Source organism: Saccoglossus kowalevskii, chromosome 1 (assembly GCF_978046115.1).
Source record: "Saccoglossus kowalevskii chromosome 1, keSacKowa6.1, whole genome shotgun sequence".
Taxonomy (NCBI): domain Eukaryota; kingdom Metazoa; phylum Hemichordata; class Enteropneusta; family Harrimaniidae; genus Saccoglossus; species Saccoglossus kowalevskii.
In genome coordinates, this window is record NC_140641.1 from 1,708,300 (window position 1) to 1,731,669 (window position 23,370).

The 23,370-nt window shown below is 37.6% G+C and overlaps 1 protein-coding gene across 2 annotated transcripts in view; it reads right to left on the minus strand.

Annotated features, from left to right (window-relative positions):
- The window catches only part of LOC102806930 (uncharacterized), a 383,414-nt gene that overhangs the window by 190,024 nt on the left and 170,020 nt on the right, over window positions 1–23,370 (minus strand). For both annotated transcript variants that reach the window (XM_085498293.1, XM_085498290.1), the window contains exon 11: window positions 17,906–17,970. In XM_085498293.1, coding sequence (XP_085354419.1) covers window positions 17,906–17,970 — 65 coding nt within the window. The remainder of the gene's footprint in view (window positions 1–17,905; window positions 17,971–23,370) is intronic.

A 23,370-nucleotide genomic window follows, 5' to 3' on the forward strand; every position in this document is an offset into this window, starting at 1 on the left:
CCGTGTGCAATCCCGTCCATGCAGTGCCCTCCCCAGCCCGTCATGGATGCGTCCGTCACCAACGTTACTGTCGGTTTCGCCTTGTCCATGGGAATCCCCGCCGTGAGGTTCTTGAGGTTGCCCCACCACGGAAGTGATTCCAGAAAGGCCGGTGTGAACAGTACCGGTTTTTCGTATTTTATCCCGTCCTTTGATAGTCGCATTTTTAACTGTGCGTCTAACACTAGGCGTTGGATCGGTCTGGACTGTAGCGCCGCTCTCGGTACTAAGCCCCTCATCGAAGTTAACATCCCCACTAGTCGCATTACCTGGCGTAGTGTGGCTTGTTTTTGTTTTAGAAATGATTGTTTCCCCGAAATACATGTTCTTTTTTTTTTGCATTTCGGTTCTTTTATCAACGGTATTCGATACCCGTGTGTTATTATCGATATCACATACGGATCGTTTATAGTTTCTTTCCACCGGGGAATACATTTCTGCAGACGCAGTGCCACCGGCGTCGAGGGACTCACCAACCCTCGGTCGCTTGTGGCGGTATACATTGACATCGCCGATTTCTCCATTTCCCCCTGGAGTGAATGCGGCGTTATATCCCCGTTTAACGTCCTTCCCCCCCTTTTTTTCCAACCTGGAGGGGAGTAGGGACTCTGCCTTACGGGTTTCTGTTTTTTCACCGGTCGATGCGTCATTCTCCCTAGGTCCACGCATTCGGCCGGTTGTTTGTTTATACGATCGCCCACCGACCTGAGGTGCGGCCGACCGTGTTTTTGTTGTGCACGATTGAGTTCCCGCCATCCTGGGCACTGAACAAAATCGCTTAATGCACGATGTTTTGCACGACTTGGTTCCCGCCGACCTGGGCACTGAACCGAATCGTTTAATGCAAGTGGTATATGTGTAAGGGGATCTGTGGTTTGATTTGTTTGACAAAAATACTCGGAGACTTGAGTAATATTTGACATGTTTAATCGCACCTTGTTTTGATACATTACCATATTTGCTGACGTATAGTCAGGAAGACTTTTTAGTGTTACCAGTCTGTTTCGAGAATTGTTTATTCTGTCGCTGCTGGTTTTCACTTTTTCCTTTTGCCTGATTCGGGTTTGCCTTTGCGTTTCCCTTGGGCTGACCCGTAGTAGCTTGGTTAACTGGCTTCGCCTTGGTCGCGATGCTCTGTTTGTTATTAGCGGCTTGCTAGGCTTTAAAGGCGCCTTCGATCATCACACGGTTAACTTTTGCCGCTGCTTTCTCATTCAACTTAGAATTCACAGCGCTGAGTTTTCCGTCGAATAATTTGGTCCCTCTGAAATCGATCGTCGCCAATTCGTTCTTGATTTCAGCGTTGGCGGCTGTCTTTAGCATAGCGGACCAAACTGCTGCACGGCGAGAGTGTTGAATAGTCGCTCGTAACTGGAGGTGACTCTGTATTATGTCAGCGTCGACGACGTTAGTCGCGACCAACAGCGGCTCTAATGTGCTAAACAGTTCATCCTTGGTGATGTTGCCCGTTTTGAATTTCGCTAACTGAATTTGTGTAGTAGTAGTGAAAAATTCTCTATGGCTTAATGCAAGAGAAGTGTCCCAAACGTTGTTTTCCAATCTACATAGCGTTGACTGGGACAGGCAATACGGGATGTAAACTTGTGGTTTGCCGAGTGGATGTTTCGTTATACTTCCTTCGGCGACCATTTCCCGGACGCATGGCTCCAGTTCTGGTGGTTGTACGCCGAGAGGTCGTTCGTGCAGGCTGGCGTCGGTACCGACCGGTGTTTTCCACTCATCAGCGGGCGGTATGACTTTTTGGTAGCGTCTGCTCCAATCGTCCCGGTTAGTCCCCAAGAAGTCGTCCTTGGTGGCTGTAGCGGTTTTCTCGGTAACTTCACGATCCCATTTGCCTCCTCCGATCACGCGTTGTGTTATAGCAGCGCCCTGTGTCAGTCGGGGAGACCATGGTAGCATTGCTGAAGTCGTAAAAGTGTCCTTTTTCGGCAGTGTAGACAAACCGATCGAGAAACGTGGGGCGTCCGCCATCGGTGGAATCGGTAGAGGTAAGATTTTCTTGACCATAACCGCACCTTTCGTGATAGCATCGGAGCGGATTTTGAATTCGGGGTCCTCCTTGTCGGTACCACTCGCTGTTGTGGTTTTCGACGAGCCGGCCTCCCCCGCGTTGCTTGTAGCATCTTCAGTAGAAAAAATCACGCCTGCCTCAGCCAGTGCGTCTTCAACATTTTCTCGCACCACTGTTGTGTAGGATTTTTTCTTTTCCGCCTGGAGAGCGCTGACACTCCATGCTTTTGGTGGTACCTCTTCGTCTACTGGGTTTTCCAAAACTTTAATTTTTCTGGTCAGTAGATCCACCTTGTTCTGTAAATGAGCTATAACACTTTGCTCATTGTCAGTCTCCTTTGGACGTTTTTGGCTGGGTTCGTCTGCCAATAGTTCGTCCTCAGCGTTGGTTGGTACCGATGAAACCGAAGACTCCTCCAAATGACGTTTTTTGGATTTCTTCTTTCCTGATTTTCCCGTTGACTTGCGTAGGCGGGAATCCCAGTTCCAAGTTTCTATCGGCCAGGCGAGGCAAACACCGCAGTTGATGTGCTCATTACATTTTCTGCCACATGGAATGCAAATACGGTGATCATCGTAAGTGAGCATCGATATATGGCACTCTTCACACTTTCGTCCGAAAGTGTTTGAATCCGAAGTGCTGGGATGAACGGTGTTCAACTCTCCGGTATCCATATTTTCCGCCATCTTGAAACTGAAGGCGGGCTTTTGAGTTTCGTTACTAAAACTACAATTTTTTACTCAAGGTGACTAAGTACGAAGTTCTTGATGTCCACAAGAGCTTCCTGACACACTAATAGTTCGGTGGCTGTGTTGATGGGTGGTAACAATGTATTTCCACCGCAAAAACAATGATATTTTGGCAAGCCCAAATTTCAACCGTGAATCAATCTCGTGGTTAAAAATGGAAGTATGCAAATCAGATGACAGGGGAAGGACGCCCCCTACGGGAGCTATCCACTGTTATTTCGATTTTATTTAACCAGTATTATATGATAATTGGCAATTATCCCATTTGTTCCATTTGTTTATGAAATTAAAATTTCATTAACCAAAGGGGTTAGTATGCAATACTCTGTAATAAACAGCAACTCCTTACACTGCACCAACATAGAAATCAACATCACCCTACACATACGTATGTCAAAATTAGCAACTCCTTGGACTGCACCAACATAGGAAACAACATCACCCTACACATACGTATGTCAAAATTAGCAACTCCTTGCACGGCACCAACATAGAAATCAACATTACCCTACACATACGTATGTCAAAATTAGCAACTCCTTACACTGCACCAAAATAAAAATCAACATCACCCTACATATACGTATGTCAAAATTAGCAACTCCTTGCACTGCACCAACACAGAAATCAACATTACCCTACACATACGTATGTCAAAATTAACAACTCCTTACACTGCACCATCATAGAAATCAACATCACCCTACACATACAAATGTCAAAATTAGCAACTCCTTACACTGCACCAAAATAAAAATCAACATCACCCTACACATACATATGTCAAAATTAGCAACTCCTTGCACTGGACCAACATAGAAATCAACATCACCCTACACATACGTATGTCAAAATTAGCAACTCCTTACACTGCACCAACAAAGAAATCAACATCACCCTACACATACGTACGTCAAAATAAGCAACTCCTTATACTGCACCAACATAGTAATCAACATCACCCTACACATACGTATGTCAAAATTAGCAACTCCTTGCACTGCACCAACATAGAAATCAACATTACCCTACACATACGTATGTCAAAATTAGCAACACCTTATACTGCACAAACATAGTAATCAACATTATTCTACAAATACGTATGTCAAAATTAGCAACTCTTTGGACTGCACCAACATAGAAATCAACATTATCCTACACATACGTATGTCAAAATTAGCAACACCTTATACTGCACAAACATAGAAATCAACATTACCTTACACATACGTATGTCAAAATTAGCAACTCCTTAGACTGCACCAACATAGAAATCAACATCACCCTACACATATGTATGTCAAAATTAGCAACTCCTTGCACGGCACCAACATAGAAATCAACATTACCCTACACATACGTATGTCAAAATTAGCAACTCCTTGCACTGCACCAACATAGAAATCATGGACATCACCCTACACATACGTATGTCAAAATTAGCAACTCCTTACACTGCACCAAAATAAAAATCAACATCACCCTACACATACGTATGTCAAAATAAGCAACTCCTTGCACTGCACCAACACAGAAATCAACATCACCCTACACATACGTATGTCAAAATTAGCAAATCCTTACACTGCACCAAAATTAAAATCAACATCACCCTACACATACATATGTCAAAATTAGCAACTCCTTGCACTGGACCAACATAGAAATCAACATCACCCTACACATACATATGTCAAAATTAGCAACTCCTTACACTGCACCAACATAGAAATCAACATCACCCTACACATACGTATGTCAAAATAAGCAACTCCTTATACTGCACCAACATAGTAATCAACATCACCCTACACATACGTATGTCAAAATTAGCAACACCTTATACTGCACCAACATAGAAATCAACATCACCCTACACATACGTATGTCAAAATTAGCAACTCCTTGCACTGCACCAACACAGAAATCAACATCATCCTACACATACGTATGTCAAAATAAGCAACTCCTTGCACTGCACCAACATAGAAATCAACATCATCCTACACATACGTATGCCAAAATTAGCAACTCCTTGCACTGCACCAACATAGAAATCAACATTACCCTACACATACGTATGTCAAAATTAGCAACACCTTATACTGCACCAACATAGAAATCAACATCACCCTACACATACGTATGTCAAAATTAGCAACTCCTTGCACTGCACCAACACAGAAATCAACATCATCCTACACATACGTATGCCAAAATTAGCAACTCCTTGCACTGCACCAACATAGTAATCAACATCACCCTACACACACATATGTCAAAATTAGCAACTCCTTGCACTGGACCAACATAGAAATCAACATCACCCTACACATACGTATGTCAAAATTAGCAACTCCTTACACTGCACCAACAAAGAAATCAACATCACCCTACACATACGTACGTCAAAATAAGCAACTCCTTATACTGCACCAACATAGTAATCAACATCACCCTACACATACGTATGTCAAAATTAGCAACTCCTTGCACTGCACCAACATAGAAATCAACATTACCCTACACATACGTATGTCAAAATTAGCAACACCTTATACTGCACCAACATAGAAATCAACATCACCCTACACATACGTATGTCAAAATTAGCAACTCCTTGCACTGCACCAACATAGAAATCAACATTACCCTACACATACGTATGTCAAAATTAGCAACACCTTACACTGCACCAACATAGTAATCAACATTATTCTACAAATACGTATGTCAAAATTAGCAACTCTTTGGACTGCACCAACATAGAAATCAACATTATCCTACACATACGTATGTCAAAATTAGCAACACCTTATACTGCACAAACATAGAAATCAACATTACCCTACACATACGTATGTCAAAATTAGCAACTCCTTAGACTGCACCAACATAGAAATCAACATCACCCTACACATATGTATGTCAAAATTAGCAACTCCTTGCACGGCACCAACATAGAAATCAACATCACCCTACACATACATATGTCAAAATTAGCAACTCCTTGCACTGGACCAACATAGAAATCAACATCACCCTACACATACATATGTCAAAATTAGCAACTCCTTACACCGCACCAACATAGAAATCAACATCACCCTACACATACGTATGTCAAAATAAGCAACTCCTTATACTGCACCAACATAGTAATCAACATCACCCTACACATACGTATGTCAAAATTAGCAACTCCTTGCACTGCACCAACACAGAAATCAACATCATCCTACACATACGTATGTCAAAATAAGCAACTCCTTGCACTGCACCAACATAGAAATCAACATCATCCTACACATACGTATGCCAAAATTAGCAACTCCTTGCACTGCACCAACATAGAAATCAACATTACCCTACACATACGTATGTCAAAATTAGCAACACCTTATACTGCACCAACATAGAAATCAACATCACCCTACACATACGTATGTCAAAATTAACAACTCCTTGCACTGCACCAACACAGAAATCAACATCACCCGACACATACGTATGTCAAAATTAGCAACTCCTTACACTGCACCAAAATTAAAATCAACATCACCCTACACATACATATGTCAAAATTAGCAACTCCTTGCACTGGACCAACATAGAAATCAACATCACCCTACACATACATATGTCAAAATTAGCAACTCCTTACACTGCACCAACATAGAAATCAACATCACCCTACACATACGTATGTCAAAATAAGCAACTCCTTATACTGCACCAACATAGTAATCAACATCACCCTACACATACGTATGTCAAAATTAGCAACACCTTATACTGCACCAACATAGAAATCAACATCACCCTACACATACGTATGTCAAAATTAGCAACTCCTTGCACTGCACCAACACAGAAATCAACATCATCCTACACATACGTATGTCAAAATAAGCAACTCCTTGCACTGCACCAACATAGAAATCAACATCATCCTACACATACGTATGCCAAAATTAGCAACTCCTTGCACTGCACCAACATAGAAATCAACATTACCCTACACATACGTATGTCAAAATTAGCAACACCTTATACTGCACCAACATAGAAATCAACATCACCCTACACATACGTATGTCAAAATTAGCAACTCCTTGCACTGCACCAACACAGAAATCAACATCATCCTACACATACGTATGCCAAAATTAGCAACTCCTTGCACTGCACCAACATAGTAATCAACATCACCCTACACACACATATGTCAAAATTAGCAACTCCTTGCACTGGACCAACATAGAAATCAACATCACCCTACACATACGTATGTCAAAATTAGCAACTCCTTACACTGCACCAACAAAGAAATCAACATCACCCTACACATACGTACGTCAAAATAAGCAACTCCTTATACTGCACCAACATAGTAATCAACATCACCCTACACATACGTATGTCAAAATTAGCAACTCCTTGCACTGCACCAACATAGAAATCAACATTACCCTACACATACGTATGTCAAAATTAGCAACACCTTATACTGCACCAACATAGAAATCAACATCACCCTACACGTACGTATGTCAAAATTAGCAACTCCTTGCACTGCACCAACATAGAAATCAACATTACCCTACACATACGTATGTCAAAATTAGCAACACCTTACACTGCACCAACATAGTAATCAACATTATTCTACAAATACGTATGTCAAAATTAGCAACTCTTTGGACTGCACCAACATAGAAATCAACATTATCCTACACATACGTATGTCAAAATTAGCAACACCTTATACTGCACAAACATAGAAATCAACATTACCCTACACATACGTATGTCAAAATTAGCAACTCCTTAGACTGCACCAACATAGAAATCAACATCACCCTACACATATGTATGTCAAAATTAGCAACTCCTTGCACGGCACCAACATAGAAATCAACATCACCCTACACATACATATGTCAAAATTAGCAACTCCTTGCACTGGACCAACATAGAAATCAACATCACCCTACACATACATATGTCAAAATTAGCAACTCCTTACACTGCACCAACATAGAAATCAACATCACCCTACACATACGTATGTCAAAATAAGCAACTCCTTATACTGCACCAACATAGTAATCAACATCACCCTACACATACGTATGTCAAAATTAGCAACACCTTATACTGCACCAACATAGAAATCAACATCACCCTACACATACGTATGTCAAAATTAGCAACTCCTTGCACTGCACCAACACAGAAATCAACATCATCCTACACATACGTATGCCAAAATTAGCAACTCCTTGCACTGCACCAACATAGAAATCAACATTACCCTACACATACGTATGTCAAAATTAGCAACACCTTATACTGCACCAACATAGAAATCAACATCACCCTACACATACGTATGTCAAAATTAACAACTCCTTGCACTGCACCAACACAGAAATCAACATCATCCTACACATACGTATGCCAAAATTAGCAACTCCTTGCACTGCACCAACATAGTAATCAACATCACCCTACACACACATATGTCAAAATTAGCAACTCCTTGCACTGGACCAACATAGAAATCAACATCACCCTACACATACGTATGTCAAAATTAGCAACTCCTTACACTGCACCAACAAAGAAATCAACATCACCCTACACATACGTACGTCAAAATAAGCAACTCCTTATACTGCACCAACATAGTAATCAACATCACCCTACACATACGTATGTCAAAATTAGCAACTCCTTGCACTGCACCAACATAGAAATCAACATTACTCTACACATACGTATGTCAAAATTAGCAACACCTTATACTGCACCAACATAGAAATCAACATCACCCTACACATACGTATGTCAAAATTAGCAACTCCTTGCACTGCACCAACATAGAAATCAACATTACCCTACACATACGTATGTCAAAATTAGCAACACCTTACACTGCACCAACATAGTAATCAACATTATTCTACAAATACGTATGTCAAAATTAGCAACTCTTTGGACTGCACCAACATAGAAATCAACATTATCCTACACATACGTATGTCAAAATTAGCAACACCTTATACTGCACAAACATAGAAATCAACATTACCCTACACATACGTATGTCAAAATTAGCAACTCCTTAGACTGCACCAACATAGAAATCAACATCACCCTACACATATGTATGTCAAAATTAGCAACTCCTTGCACGGCACCAACATAGAAATCAACATTACCCTACACATACGTATGTCAAAATTAGCAACTCCTTGCACTGCACCAACATAGAAATCATGGACATCACCCTACACATACGTATGTCAAAATTAGCAACTCCTTACACTGCACCAAAATAAAAATCAACATCACCCTACACATACGTATGTCAAAATTAGCAACTCCTTGCACTGCACCAACACAGAAATCAACATCACCCTACACATACGTATGTCAAAATTAGCAACTCCTTACACTGCACCAAAATTAAAATCAACATCACCCTACACATACATATGTCAAAATTAGCAACTCCTTGCACTGGACCAACATAGAAATCAACATCACCCTACACATACATATGTCAAAATTAGCAACTCCTTACACTGCACCAACATAGAAATCAACATCACCCTACACATACGTATGTCAAAATAAGCAACTCCTTATACTGCACCAACATAGTAATCAACATCACCCTACACATACGTACGTCAAAATAAGCAACTCCTTATACTGCACAAACATAGTAATCAACATCACCCTACACATACGTATGTCAAAATTAGCAACTCCTTGCACTGCACCAACATAGAAATCAACATTACCCTACACATACGTATGTCAAAATTAGCAACACCTTATACTGCACCAACATAGAAATCAACATCACCCTACACATACGTATGTCAAAATTAGCAACTCCTTGCACTGCACCAACATAGAAATCAACATTACCCTACACATACGTATGTCAAAATTAGCAACACCTTACACTGCACCAACATAGTAATCAACATTATTCTACAAATACGTATGTCAAAATTAGCAACTCTTTGGACTGCACCAACATAGAAATCAACATTATCCTACACATACGTATGTCAAAATTAGCAACACCTTATACTGCACAAACATAGAAATCAACATTACCCTACACATACGTATGTCAAAATTAGCAACTCCTTAGACTGCACCAACATAGAAATCAACATCACCCTACACATATGTATGTCAAAATTAGCAACTCCTTGCACGGCACCAACATAGAAATCAACATTACCCTACACATACGTATGTCAAAATTAGCAACTCCTTGCACTGCACCAACATAGAAATCATGGACATCACCCTACACATACGTATGTCAAAATTAGCAACTCCTTACACTGCACCAAAATAAAAATCAACATCACCCTACACATACGTATGTCAAAATTAGCAACTCCTTGCACTGCACCAACACAGAAATCAACATCACCCTACACATACGTATGTCAAAATTAGCAACTCCTTACACTGCACCAACATAGAAATCAACATCACCCTACACATACGTATGTCAAAATAAGCAACTCCTTATACTGCACCAACATAGTAATCAACATCACCCTACACATACGTATGTCAAAATTAGCAACACCTTATACTGCACCAACATAGAAATCAACATCACCCTACACATACGTATGTCAAAATTAGCAACTCCTTGCACTGCACCAACACAGAAATCAACATCATCCTACACATACGTATGTCAAAATAAGCAACTCCTTGCACTGCACCAACATAGAAATCAACATCATCCTACACATACGTATGCCAAAATTAGCAACTCCTTGCACTGCACCAACATAGAAATCAACATTACCCTACACATACGTATGTCAAAATTAGCAACACCTTATACTGCACCAACATAGAAATCAACATCACCCTACACATACGTATGTCAAAATTAGCAACTCCTTGCACTGCACCAACACAGAAATCAACATCATCCTACACATACGTATGCCAAAATTAGCAACTCCTTGCACTGCACCAACATAGTAATCAACATCACCCTACACACACATATGTCAAAATTAGCAACTCCTTGCACTGGACCAACATAGAAATCAACATCACCCTACACATACGTATGTCAAAATTAGCAACTCCTTACACTGCACCAACAAAGAAATCAACATCACCCTACACATACGTACGTCAAAATAAGCAACTCCTTATACTGCACCAACATAGTAATCAACATCACCCTACACATACGTATGTCAAAATTAGCAACTCCTTGCACTGCACCAACATAGAAATCAACATTACCCTACACATACGTATGTCAAAATTAGCAACACCTTATACTGCACCAACATAGAAATCAACATCACCCTACACATACGTATGTCAAAATTAGCAACTCCTTGCACTGCACCAACATAGAAATCAACATTACCCTACACATACGTATGTCAAAATTAGCAACACCTTACACTGCACCAACATAGTAATCAACATTATTCTACAAATACGTATGTCAAAATTAGCAACTCTTTGGACTGCACCAACATAGAAATCAACATTATCCTACACATACGTATGTCAAAATTAGCAACACCTTATACTGCACAAACATAGAAATCAACATTACCCTACACATACGTATGTCAAAATTAGCAACTCCTTAGACTGCACCAACATAGAAATCAACATCACCCTACACATATGTATGTCAAAATTAGCAACTCCTTGCACGGCACCAACATAGAAATCAACATTACCCTACACATACGTATGTCAAAATTAGCAACTCCTTGCACTGCACCAACATAGAAATCATGGACATCACCCTACACATACGTATGTCAAAATTAGCAACTCCTTGCACTGCACCAACACAGAAATCAACATCACCCTACACATACGTATGTCAAAATTAGCAACTTCTTACACTGCACCAAAATTAAAATCAACATCACCCTACACATACATATGTCAAAATTAGCAACTCCTTGCACTGGACCAACATAGAAATCAACATCACCCTACACATACATATGTCAAAATTAGCAACTCCTTACACTGCACCAACATAGAAATCAACATCACCCTACACATACGTATGTCAAAATAAGCAACTCCTTATACTGCACCAACATAGTAATCAACATCACCCTACACATACGTACGTCAAAATAAGCAACTCCTTATACTGCACCAACATAGTAATCAACATCACCCTACACATACGTATGTCAAAATTAGCAACTCCTTGCACTGCACCAACATAGAAATCAACATTACCCTACACATACGTATGTCAAAATTAGCAACACCTTATACTGCACCAACATAGAAATCAACATCACCCTACACATACGTATGTCAAAATTAGCAACTCCTTGCACTGCACCAACATAGAAATCAACATTACCCTACACATACGTATGTCAAAATTAGCAACACCTTACACTGCACCAACATAGTAATCAACATTATTCTACAAATACGTATGTCAAAATTAGCAACTCTTTGGACTGCACCAACATAGAAATCAACATTATCCTACACATACGTATGTCAAAATTAGCAACACCTTATACTGCACAAACATAGAAATCAACATTACCCTACACATACGTATGTCAAAATTAGCAACTCCTTAGACTGCACCAACATAGAAATCAACATCACCCTACACATATGTATGTCAAAATTAGCAACTCCTTGCACGGCACCAACATAGAAATCAACATTACCCTACACATACGTATGTCAAAATTAGCAACTCCTTGCACTGCACCAACATAGAAATCATGGACATCACCCTACACATACGTATGTCAAAATTAGCAACTCCTTACACTGCACCAAAATAAAAATCAACATCACCCTACACATACGTATGTCAAAATTAGCAACTCCTTGCACTGCACCAACACAGAAATCAACATCACCCTACACATACGTATGTCAAAATTAGCAACTCCTTACACTGCACCAAAATTAAAATCAACATCACCCTACACATACATATGTCAAAATTAGCAACTCCTTACACTGCACCAACATAGAAATCAACATCACCCTACACATACGTATGTCAAAATAAGCAACTCCTTATACTGCACCAACATAGTAATCAACATCACCCTACACATACGTATGTCAAAATTAGCAACACCTTATACTGCACCAACATAGAAATCAACATCACCCTACACATACGTATGTCAAAATTAGCAACTCCTTGCACTGCACCAACACAGAAATCAACATCATCCTACACATACGTATGTCAAAATAAGCAACTCCTTGCACTGCACCAACATAGAAATCAACATCATCCTACACATACGTATGCCAAAATTAGCAACTCCTTGCACTGCACCAACATAGAAATCAACATTACCCTACACATACGTATGTCAAAATTAGCAACACCTTATACTGCACCAACATAGAAATCAACATCACCCTACACATACGTATGTCAAAATTAGCAACTCCTTGCACTGCACCAACACAGAAATCAACATCATCCTACACATACGTATGCCAAAATTAGCAACTCCTTGCACTGCACCAACATAGTAATCAACATCACCCTACACACACGTATGTCAAAATTAGAAACTCCTTGCACTGGACCAACATAGAAATCAACATCACCCTACACATACGTATGTCAAAATTAGCAACTCCTTACACTGCACCAACAAAGAAATCAACATCACCCTACACATACGTACGTCAAATTAAGCAACTCCTTATACTGCACCAACATAGTAATCAACATCACCCTACACATACGTATGTCAAAATTAGCAACTCCTTGCACTGCACCAACATAGAAATCAACATTACCCTACACATACGTATGTCAAAATTAGCAACACCTTATACTGCACCAACATAGAAATCAACATCACCCTACACATACGTATGTCAAAATTAGCAACTCCTTGCACTGCACCAACATAGAAATCAACATTACCCTACACATACGTATGTCAAAATTAGCAACACCTTACACTGCACCAACATAGTAATCAACATTATTCTACAAATACGTATGTCAAAATTAGCAACTCTTTGGACTGCACCAACATAGAAATCAACATTATCCTACACATACGTATGTCAAAATTAGCAACACCTTATACTGCACAAACATAGAAATCAACATTACCCTACACATACGTATGTCAAAATTAGCAACTCCTTAGACTGCACCAACATAGAAATCAACATCACCCTACACATATGTATGTCAAAATTAGCAACTCCTTGCACGGCACCAACATAGAAATCAACATTACCCTACACATACGTATGTCAAAATTAGCAACTCCTTGCACTGCACCAACATAGAAATCATGGACATCACCCTACACATACGTATGTCAAAATTAGCAACTCCTTACACTGCACCAAAATAAAAATCAACATCACCCTACACATACGTATGTCAAAATTAGCAACTCCTTGCACTGCACCAACACAGAAATCAACATCACCCTACACATACGTATGTCAAAATTAGCAACTCCTTACACTGCACCAAAATTAAAATCAACATCACCCTACACATACATATGTCAAAATTAGCAACTTCTTGCACTGGACCAACATAGAAATCAACATCACCCTACACATACATATGTCAAAATTAGCAACTCCTTACACTGCACCAACATAGAAATCAACATCACCCTACACATACGTATGTCAAAATAAGCAACTCCTTATACTGCACCAACATAGTAATCAACATCACCCTACACATACGTATGTCAAAATTAGCAACACCTTATACTGCACCAACATAGAAATCAACATCACCCTACACATACGTATGTCAAAATTAGCAACTCCTTGCACTGCACCAACACAGAAATCAACATCATCCTACACATACGTATGTCAAAATAAGCAACTCCTTGCACTGCACCAACATAGAAATCAACATCATCCTACACATACGTATGCCAAAATTAGCAACTCCTTGCACTGCACCAACATAGAAATCAACATTACCCTACACATACGTATGTCAAAATTAGCAACACCTTATACTGCACCAACATAGAAATCAACATCACCCTACACATACGTATGTCAAAATTAGCAACTCCTTGCACTGCACCAACACAGAAATCAACATCATCCTACACATACGTATGCCAAAATTAGCAACTCCTTGCACTGCACCAACATAGAAATCAACATTACCCTACACATACGTATGTCAAAATTAGCAACACCTTTATACTGCACCAACATAGAAATCAACATCACCCTACACAAGATTGTAAGGCTGATCAAAGAGAATGGGACGAAATTGTATTGGAATGAATGTTAATTGGGACGAATAATTATAATAAATAATAATAATAACTTTATTGCATCCTTAGAAATACAATGTTTCTATCAGTTAATAGCAATAAAGATCAGTTGTGATAACTACTACTACAAAAAGAAAGTTAGTTGTAAAAAGGATAAAGCAAGTGTTACATATCAAAAGGCATTTTATTTCTTGATTGAAATGCGTTATGAATATAGTTGTCAATCCTTTTTATTATTACATCATCTTTTGAAGTCATCAAGAAATTACTGGAGATCATCCTGTGTTTCTTGTGGAAATGTAATGTCTTGTATGATTTGTTGGCGTATTACTTTATATTGTGGACATTTCATAACAAAGAGCAGTTCATCTTCTATTTCATTCTGTGAACATTGTTTGCAAATTATATTTTCAGTAGGTATTTTTGGTTGCATATGCCTCCCTTTTTCTATTGCTAAATTGTGATTACTAGTTCGAAATTTTGTCATTGAAATTCTTTGTTTCAAATTCAACACATCCAAGTATTTTTCAAAATTATAAGAGTCTTCGAATTTTTCAAAGCAACTCCTTACACTGCACCAACTCAGTTTTGTTTTTTCAGTTATATTTTTTCTCCAGAAATTTATGTATTTTTGTTTGACAACTTTGCCAATTTGCTGTATATGTTTTGTTAACAAATCATTCTGTTGTTCTCGTGAATAGTTCATGTTGTTCATCATTTTTTGTATTGAAGAATACCATTGTAAATTGGATTTCTTTTGTTCAAGGTATGCTTATTTTGTGATATTATTGCCTGGTTATTCTCCTACTTCGGTTCTGCATGCAATGTTTGCCACAAATTTGTTCAGTCCAAGTAGTTGTTTTTTCTGTTATTGTTTTGTCCCATTTGTTGTAATCTTGAATTTCATGGCCACAGATTTCAGATCTATACAATAATATTGGTTGAATACACCTTTTAAAAAGATGGATGAAAGTTCTACAATTTGTTTCTGGTGGTAGGAACTGTTTCAATGCATACATTGCTGGGGCTGCTTTATCTGCTAAATTTTGTTTTGTTTCAGTGTAGCAGCCATTTGACTTTATATTTATACCCAGGTAGTTGTACATTATAATAGAATTTTTCTGTTTTTTTAACATGGAGTTTCCATTCATGACAATAAACTTCTAAACTATTTAGTGTATTTTATAGACTGTTTTTTGTTTCAGATATTAACACTAGATCATCTGCATAGAGTAGGGAACTAATTTTACAGTTATTCAATGTAACTGGATCTAATGATTCATCTTCTAGTGAATTATTTAAGTCATTAACAAACAAATTAAAAAGCATTGGGCTAATGACACAACCCTGCCTAACACCCTTGGTCGTTTCAAATGTGGATGTTATTTTATTTTTGAAACGAATGCACGATTTTGTATTTAGATACATATTTGTAATGATGTTTATAGATTTTACCATTTATACCATTATTAAGTAATTTATAGAAAAGCCCCTGTCTCCAGATTTTATCAAATGCTTTTCGAAAGTCAATGAAACACAAGTACAATTTTCCCTTTGATTTCAAGTATTTGTTGACAATAGTTTTCAATACAAATATCTGATCTGTAGTACGATATCCCTTACGAAATCCTGCCTGATTATTATATATAATGTTATTATATTCAATATATTGACTAATTATAGTGTTTATTATACTACAGAAAGTTTTACCTACACAACTAGAAACAGCTATTCCTCTATAATTTTCTGGGTCAGTTTTGTCTCCTTTTTTGAAGATATGAGAGATAATACTAATGTTCCAATACCTGAGTCCAGGATTATATTAAATAATTTGTGTAGTGGCTGAATTAGGAAGTCTGAACTGTATTTAAGTAATTCTGGGCAATAATCATCATATCCTGACGATTTTTTACTTTTAGTTTTTAATGGCTAGCCTAATTTCTTTTTCAGATATCTCATTATTTAAATTATAATTTTTAAAATGTTCTTTTACTTCCATAGCTGAGATGTTAGAGATTATCTGTTTTTGTAAAACAGTATTATTATTATCAGTAGCATTATTATTTAATTGTTCATAGAATTCTTTCCATTTTCCTGGTGAAATTGGATTAGATTGATCATTTCTTGAGCCTTTTAGTTCATTGATTATTTTCCAAAATTGTTGGGGATTATTTTCTTTTATGTCAGTTAATTTATTAACAATATTATTTTGTTCTTCTTTTTGTTTTGATCTAATTAACTTTTTGTATTTCTTTTTCTTGGCAAAGAACACATTTCGTAAGTTAGCATCAAACGGATATTTGCTGATTATACATGCAGTATTACGCAGATCTGTTTTAAGAATATTACATTCTTTGTCAAACCATTTTTTCTTTGATTTACGTTTAACATTTCCACCATTACTCTTTTGTTTATGTTTAAAAATCTCACTTGCTGCATTATTAATAATTAAATTAAAATCTTCTACAGCAGTATTAATTCCTTTCTTATCTATGCTATAAATGTTATCAATAAATGACTTTACAATAGCTTGAACCTTCTCAGACGCTAGGTTATCATGGTAATCGAAGACTGACAATCTATCCCAAACCCAACTCTTTGGTGAATTATTTAAAGTACCGGTACCTGTGTTATTTATCGGTATATCGAGTGCAACATTCTGATCTAATCATAGTAAGCACGATATCTGGCAGTGGTCTGATGTATTGTTTTATAATTACTATATATGAATGAATGATGATACATACCATACAATGTTTAATATTGCACATGTTGTCAAACCAGCAAAGACAGATTTGAAGAATCCATTCACCTATGAGTAATATATACATTAAAAAAAATCACTGTTAATGACACATTCTCCATTGTATTGGTATTATTTTTGGGGATATGATTATGTTTTGCCTTTGAGAAAAGTGGTCACGGTACGTTCAAAAACAAATTAAAACACACAGATTTAAAACCAACACAGCTATACACTTCTGTGAAGTTTGACTTTGTGTAAGAAATGGTTCAGCTGAACAAATTTAGACAGGACTGTGTGAGCTGTTCAAGCTTTTCGTGGTGGTAACATTTCGCAGATTGTCGAAAAATAAAACAAAGGGTCACACCACAGGAAGCAGTCAGTCAATGTCTTGTTGTTTTCCCGACACTTGCATCCTCTAAATGAACCGGTTTTTCCTGCACAGAAAAACTATTTGCAGCTTGTTACAGTCTGACACTTAAACACTGTATCCTTTATTTTAAATGCTAAGTAAATAACGTGTCATAGAAAAAGTAGCATCTTTTAGAAAACATATTAAGTGTTTTTGCGGCTTAATTGCTGTACGATCAAAAGAAAAAAATGTCCATATAACCACAATATACTAGTAACCATGGACTATGTTTATTGGTAAGACAAAGGTTTGAAGAGGATTTTAATACATTATAACACCAAAAGTAAACTTTCTTGAGTGTTATTTTAATCCTCTTAACTCAGTGGCTCATTCTGTGTTAGTATTTCCAACTGATGTGTGCGTGTTGATCTGCATGTATGTTCTGAGGGCATGCAGAAACCACAACACTGATGTGTGCGTGTTGATCTGAGTGTATGTTCTGAGGGCATGCAGAAACCACAACACTGATGTGTGCGTGTTGATCTGCATGTATGTTCTGAGGGCATGCAGAAACCACAACACTGATATGTGCGTGTTGATCTGCATGCATGTTCTGAGGGCATGCAGAAACCACAACACTGATGTGTGCGTGTTGATCTGAGTGTACGTTCTGAGGGCATGCAGAAACCACAACACTGATGTGTGCAATTTGATCTGCATGTATGTTCTGAGGGCATGCAGAAACCACAACACTGATGTGTGCGTGTTGATCTGAGTTTATGTTCTGAGGGCATGAAGAAACCACAACACTGATGTGTGCGTGTTGATCTGAGTGTATGTTCTGAGGGCATGCAGAAACCACAACACTGATATGTGCGTGTTGATCTCCATGTATGTTCTGAGGGCATGCAGAAACCACAACACTGATGTGTGCGTCTTGATCTGCATGTATGTTCTGAGGGCATGCAGAAACCACAACACTGATGTGTGCGTGTTGATCTGAGTGTATGTTCTGAGGGCATGCAGAAACCACAACACTGATATGTGCGTGTTGATCTGCATGTATGTTCTGAGGGCATGCAGAAACCACAACACTGATGTGTGCGTGTTGATCTGAGTGTATGTTCTGAGGGCATGCAGAAACCACAACACTGATGTGTGCGTGTTGATCTGAGTGTATGTTCTGAGGGCATGCAGAGACCATAACACTGATGTGTGCGTGTTGATCTGAGTGTATGTTCTGAGGGCATGCAGAAACCACAACACTGATGTGTGCGTGTTGATCTGAGTGTATGTTCTGAGGGCATGCAGAGACCACAACACTGATGTGTGCGTGTTGATCTGAGTGTATGTTCTGAGGGCATGCAGATGCCACAAATCAAGTTTGCGTGTATACTGTTAATTCTTTTGTACGTTATCATTATGAAGTAAACCAAGGACCAAAAAAATGCAGTTTTGAAAACTGACATCGTTTGTATTTATGAATGCATCGAAATAAAACAAAACAATAAGTTGTACGTGGCTTATTTTGAGCTGTCGACCTAAAATCAATTTCTGCTGACAATGTTTAATTAAGCGACGATCCCTCGTGACACACAGATTATGTCTACAAGTTGTAAATGTTACATTTCATTGAAGCTGTGGTCCTTCGTGTTGTGTAGTTATTCGTGTTGTGAGATAATGTACAAGATAATTCTTCATCGTTAGTACTATCATACATGTCATTGATTTGGTCAACTGAACGTACCCGGTAACTGAACTTTCAACTTGAACACAAAGGTCATTTTTTTCACAGGTTGATGAAACCAGAATCAATTGGGTATCAGTATGTTATTTTAGAATGTTTTTTTTAGTGGGTTTTGTGTGATAGTTGGGGTAGCATTATCATATAAACAGTCCATGGTACGGTCACGGTGTGGTTTGTGTCAGGGTAAAAAAGCAATGGATGCTGTTGAAGTTGTTATCATTTTGAGTTTTGACAACGGAGATGAACTAAAATATTGTGTCCAGGTGGATTATTATTGGGTGTAGTGCTTTTACAAAACATAACACTTGTTGCTTACTTTTGAACATGAATCGGGAGAGCGGCATTGAGTATTGTAGTGAAACGACGCCGTCAGTGCAAGAAGGTGTGAAGCATGTGTGAAGCAATGTTCTTTACAGTGGGGCAAAACATTAACGTACACCCATGGAAATAAAATAACTAAATTTTCAATTATTATATTTGTTTATTCATTCTCAGTTTTATGCTCATACTTGGTTTCTTCCAAATGTTACAACAATGATTTTGTACCTACAAAGGCAACTGAATAGTCCAAATACGCAGTCACCGTGACTATACATCAAAGGCATACATCCGGTGATTTGATAATCGGTTAATCAAGTAGGGAAAAGTGTCTGGGGATGTTGGTAAGTAAGTAAGTAAGTAAGCAAATTAAACTTTATTGACATTGTACCCTCTTTAGGGTATTAAATTGATTACAATAAAGTAAATATGTTTTAGAATAAACATAAACAATTAAAAATAAATAATCAGATAAAGGAAAGTAAAATACCGTAATTACTAAAATAGCTAAATAATAGAAAAAAATTAAAATAACTACTAGTATCAGAAATAAATATGTATAATGTAAATATTATGAGGCAGCTGGTGTGGTAATTTTCATGTTTCTTCTCTCAAGTTAAAGCGCTGATACCGTAAATGAATATACCAAGTTTGATCAGTGTGTTTTCATTTTTGCTTTCTAGAAATTTGAACAATGTTTGTGTTGCCAGTTTTTTGGAAAAATTCATTTCTGATGTTATTGTAGCATGGGCAGTGAAGAAAAAAATGTTCTTCATCCTCAATTTGTTGAGTGTTGCAAACTGGGCATTTCCTTTCTGCTACGTTTATATTTTGATGCCTTCCGGTCTCAATCTTAAGAGTGTGTGCACTAATTCTGAGTTTTGTCATGGCTGATCAGTGATATAAATTTTTTACAACTGCCAGATATTTTTCGAAGGAGGTGTCTTTTTTTGAGTTGTCTATATGTGCGGAGTTTATTTTTATGATTAATTCCTTTGTTATCATCATGCAATAAATCAAAAAATACTTTGCTGAAATTTTAATTTTAGTCTTTCAACCAAAGTTGTAGTAATGTTATCTTCCTTCGTTGTTTTGATTTCCTATTCAGAAGTTTTAGTAGGTGTTTTTACCCCAGACACACAATTTTTTGTTCCCACATTGTCTAGTTGTACACCAAGTCTGTATGCTTCATGTACAAGAGAGTTGTATGGTTTTTTAGTGATGTTAATACAATATTTTATCATGTGTGAAAGAAAGAGTGGATGTCTTCCCAGCTCTAGTAAGCATGCTAAATTAGTAGCTTGCTATTTACTTTTAATAAGTATTTGCAAAATTTAATATGGACTTTTTCCATGGGCAAAGTGAAGTTTATTAGCTTATTAGAATGAACAGCAAGATCTCTTGACCAGACCTCACTGCAAGAAGATAAGATGGGTTTAACCATGACATCAAACATTTTTATGTGTAATTTTACTGGGATGCTTTTTTCTGAAAATAACAGTTGCTTTATTTTGAAACAAGCCTTCATGGCTCTGTTTTTCAAATCCTCCTGGACGCTATCAAATTTTCCTGAGGCACTCAATTTAATACCTAAATAGGTATAAGATCGCACCATCTCCAGCTCGTTACCATTAATGAAAAATTTAAATCTTTTTAATGCTCTACCTGACTTGTTAAATATGATAGTTTTTGATTTGGTTACGTTCATTTATTACAGTAATTTTCTAATTTATGTAATGGATTCTGTAGCCCAGTATTTGATTCTGAAAGCAACAGATCATCAGCATAAAGTAGACATGATATTGTGCTATCTAATAAGGTGAGTGGACTGTTGTCTGGGGACTCGATTTCATCTTTAATATCATTCAGGTAGAAGTTAAACAAGAGTGGGCTCAGCCCATCCCCTTGGCTAATACCTCTTTGCATAGGGAATTGTTTTGTCATTTGATGCACCCTGTGGAATTTATGTACAAGGATTTAATAATTCTGTAGTAATTACCTGTAGTAATCCCATTTCTGGCTAGTTTATACAAGAGACCTAGATGCTAAATGGAATCAAAGGCTTTTTTTGGTAGCCCCTCGGTAACTGTATACGAGGTGAGGGAGTTGGGTGTATGCAACTTTTTGTGCCGACTGTAAAAATCAACTACGTTGGCAGCTCTCTTGTCATTTTTATACTTCCTGCTGTTCTGTCGACTGTTTATTTTATCCTTTTATCAAATTCAGCACCACCTCCAAACTTTCACTTTCAGTCATTGGAGTGGACGATGCAAGTCCACCACGAGTATTATAAAGAGTAATTCCGAATTAATGTAAGATTTGTAACAAATTTTATATTCATTCATTTGTCGTTAATAAATTTTAAATAATTCACAGTGTGACAGTTCACAGTTGTTGGTTGAGAGGAGTAAAACTCATCTGCTGAAAGCGAAACATGGGCGTAGCCGCTGAACAAAAGTGCTCAAGCAATAACAATCCTGCCCGTCAATCAAAAGTAGTACAGTCTAACTCGTTCAAAATGGTGAACTGCAAAAATTGCGTTCTTTCAATGACAATAATAATAATAATCATAATAATAACTGTATTGCATCCTTAGAAATACAATGTTTCTATCAGTTAATAGCAATAAAGATTAGTTGTGATAACTACTACTACAAAAAGAAGTTAGTTGCTAATAGGATAAAGCAAGTGTTACATATCAAATGGCATTTTATTTCTTGATTGAAATGCGTTTGATTAACACCTGAATCGCACCAAGAAATGGTTTGAGTTTGTAAAATACCGACTGCAATCAAATGTATTTACATTTCTATCCTCAGAATTGAATGAATATCTATAGTCGTTCTTCATCTCTCGGTATCACAAAGTGAGTACGTTTGATCACGATGTTCAAACTATAGTAAGTATACTGAACGACAGATTAAATATTGGCCCTGACAACTCTGAACGTGGACTTAGCTTCTCGCTTAGACATCTCCAAATATTCTCCACTGAAAACTAGTTTTATTGTTAAGTTAGTGGATTTTATTTATAGTAATACAACAAAAGAATC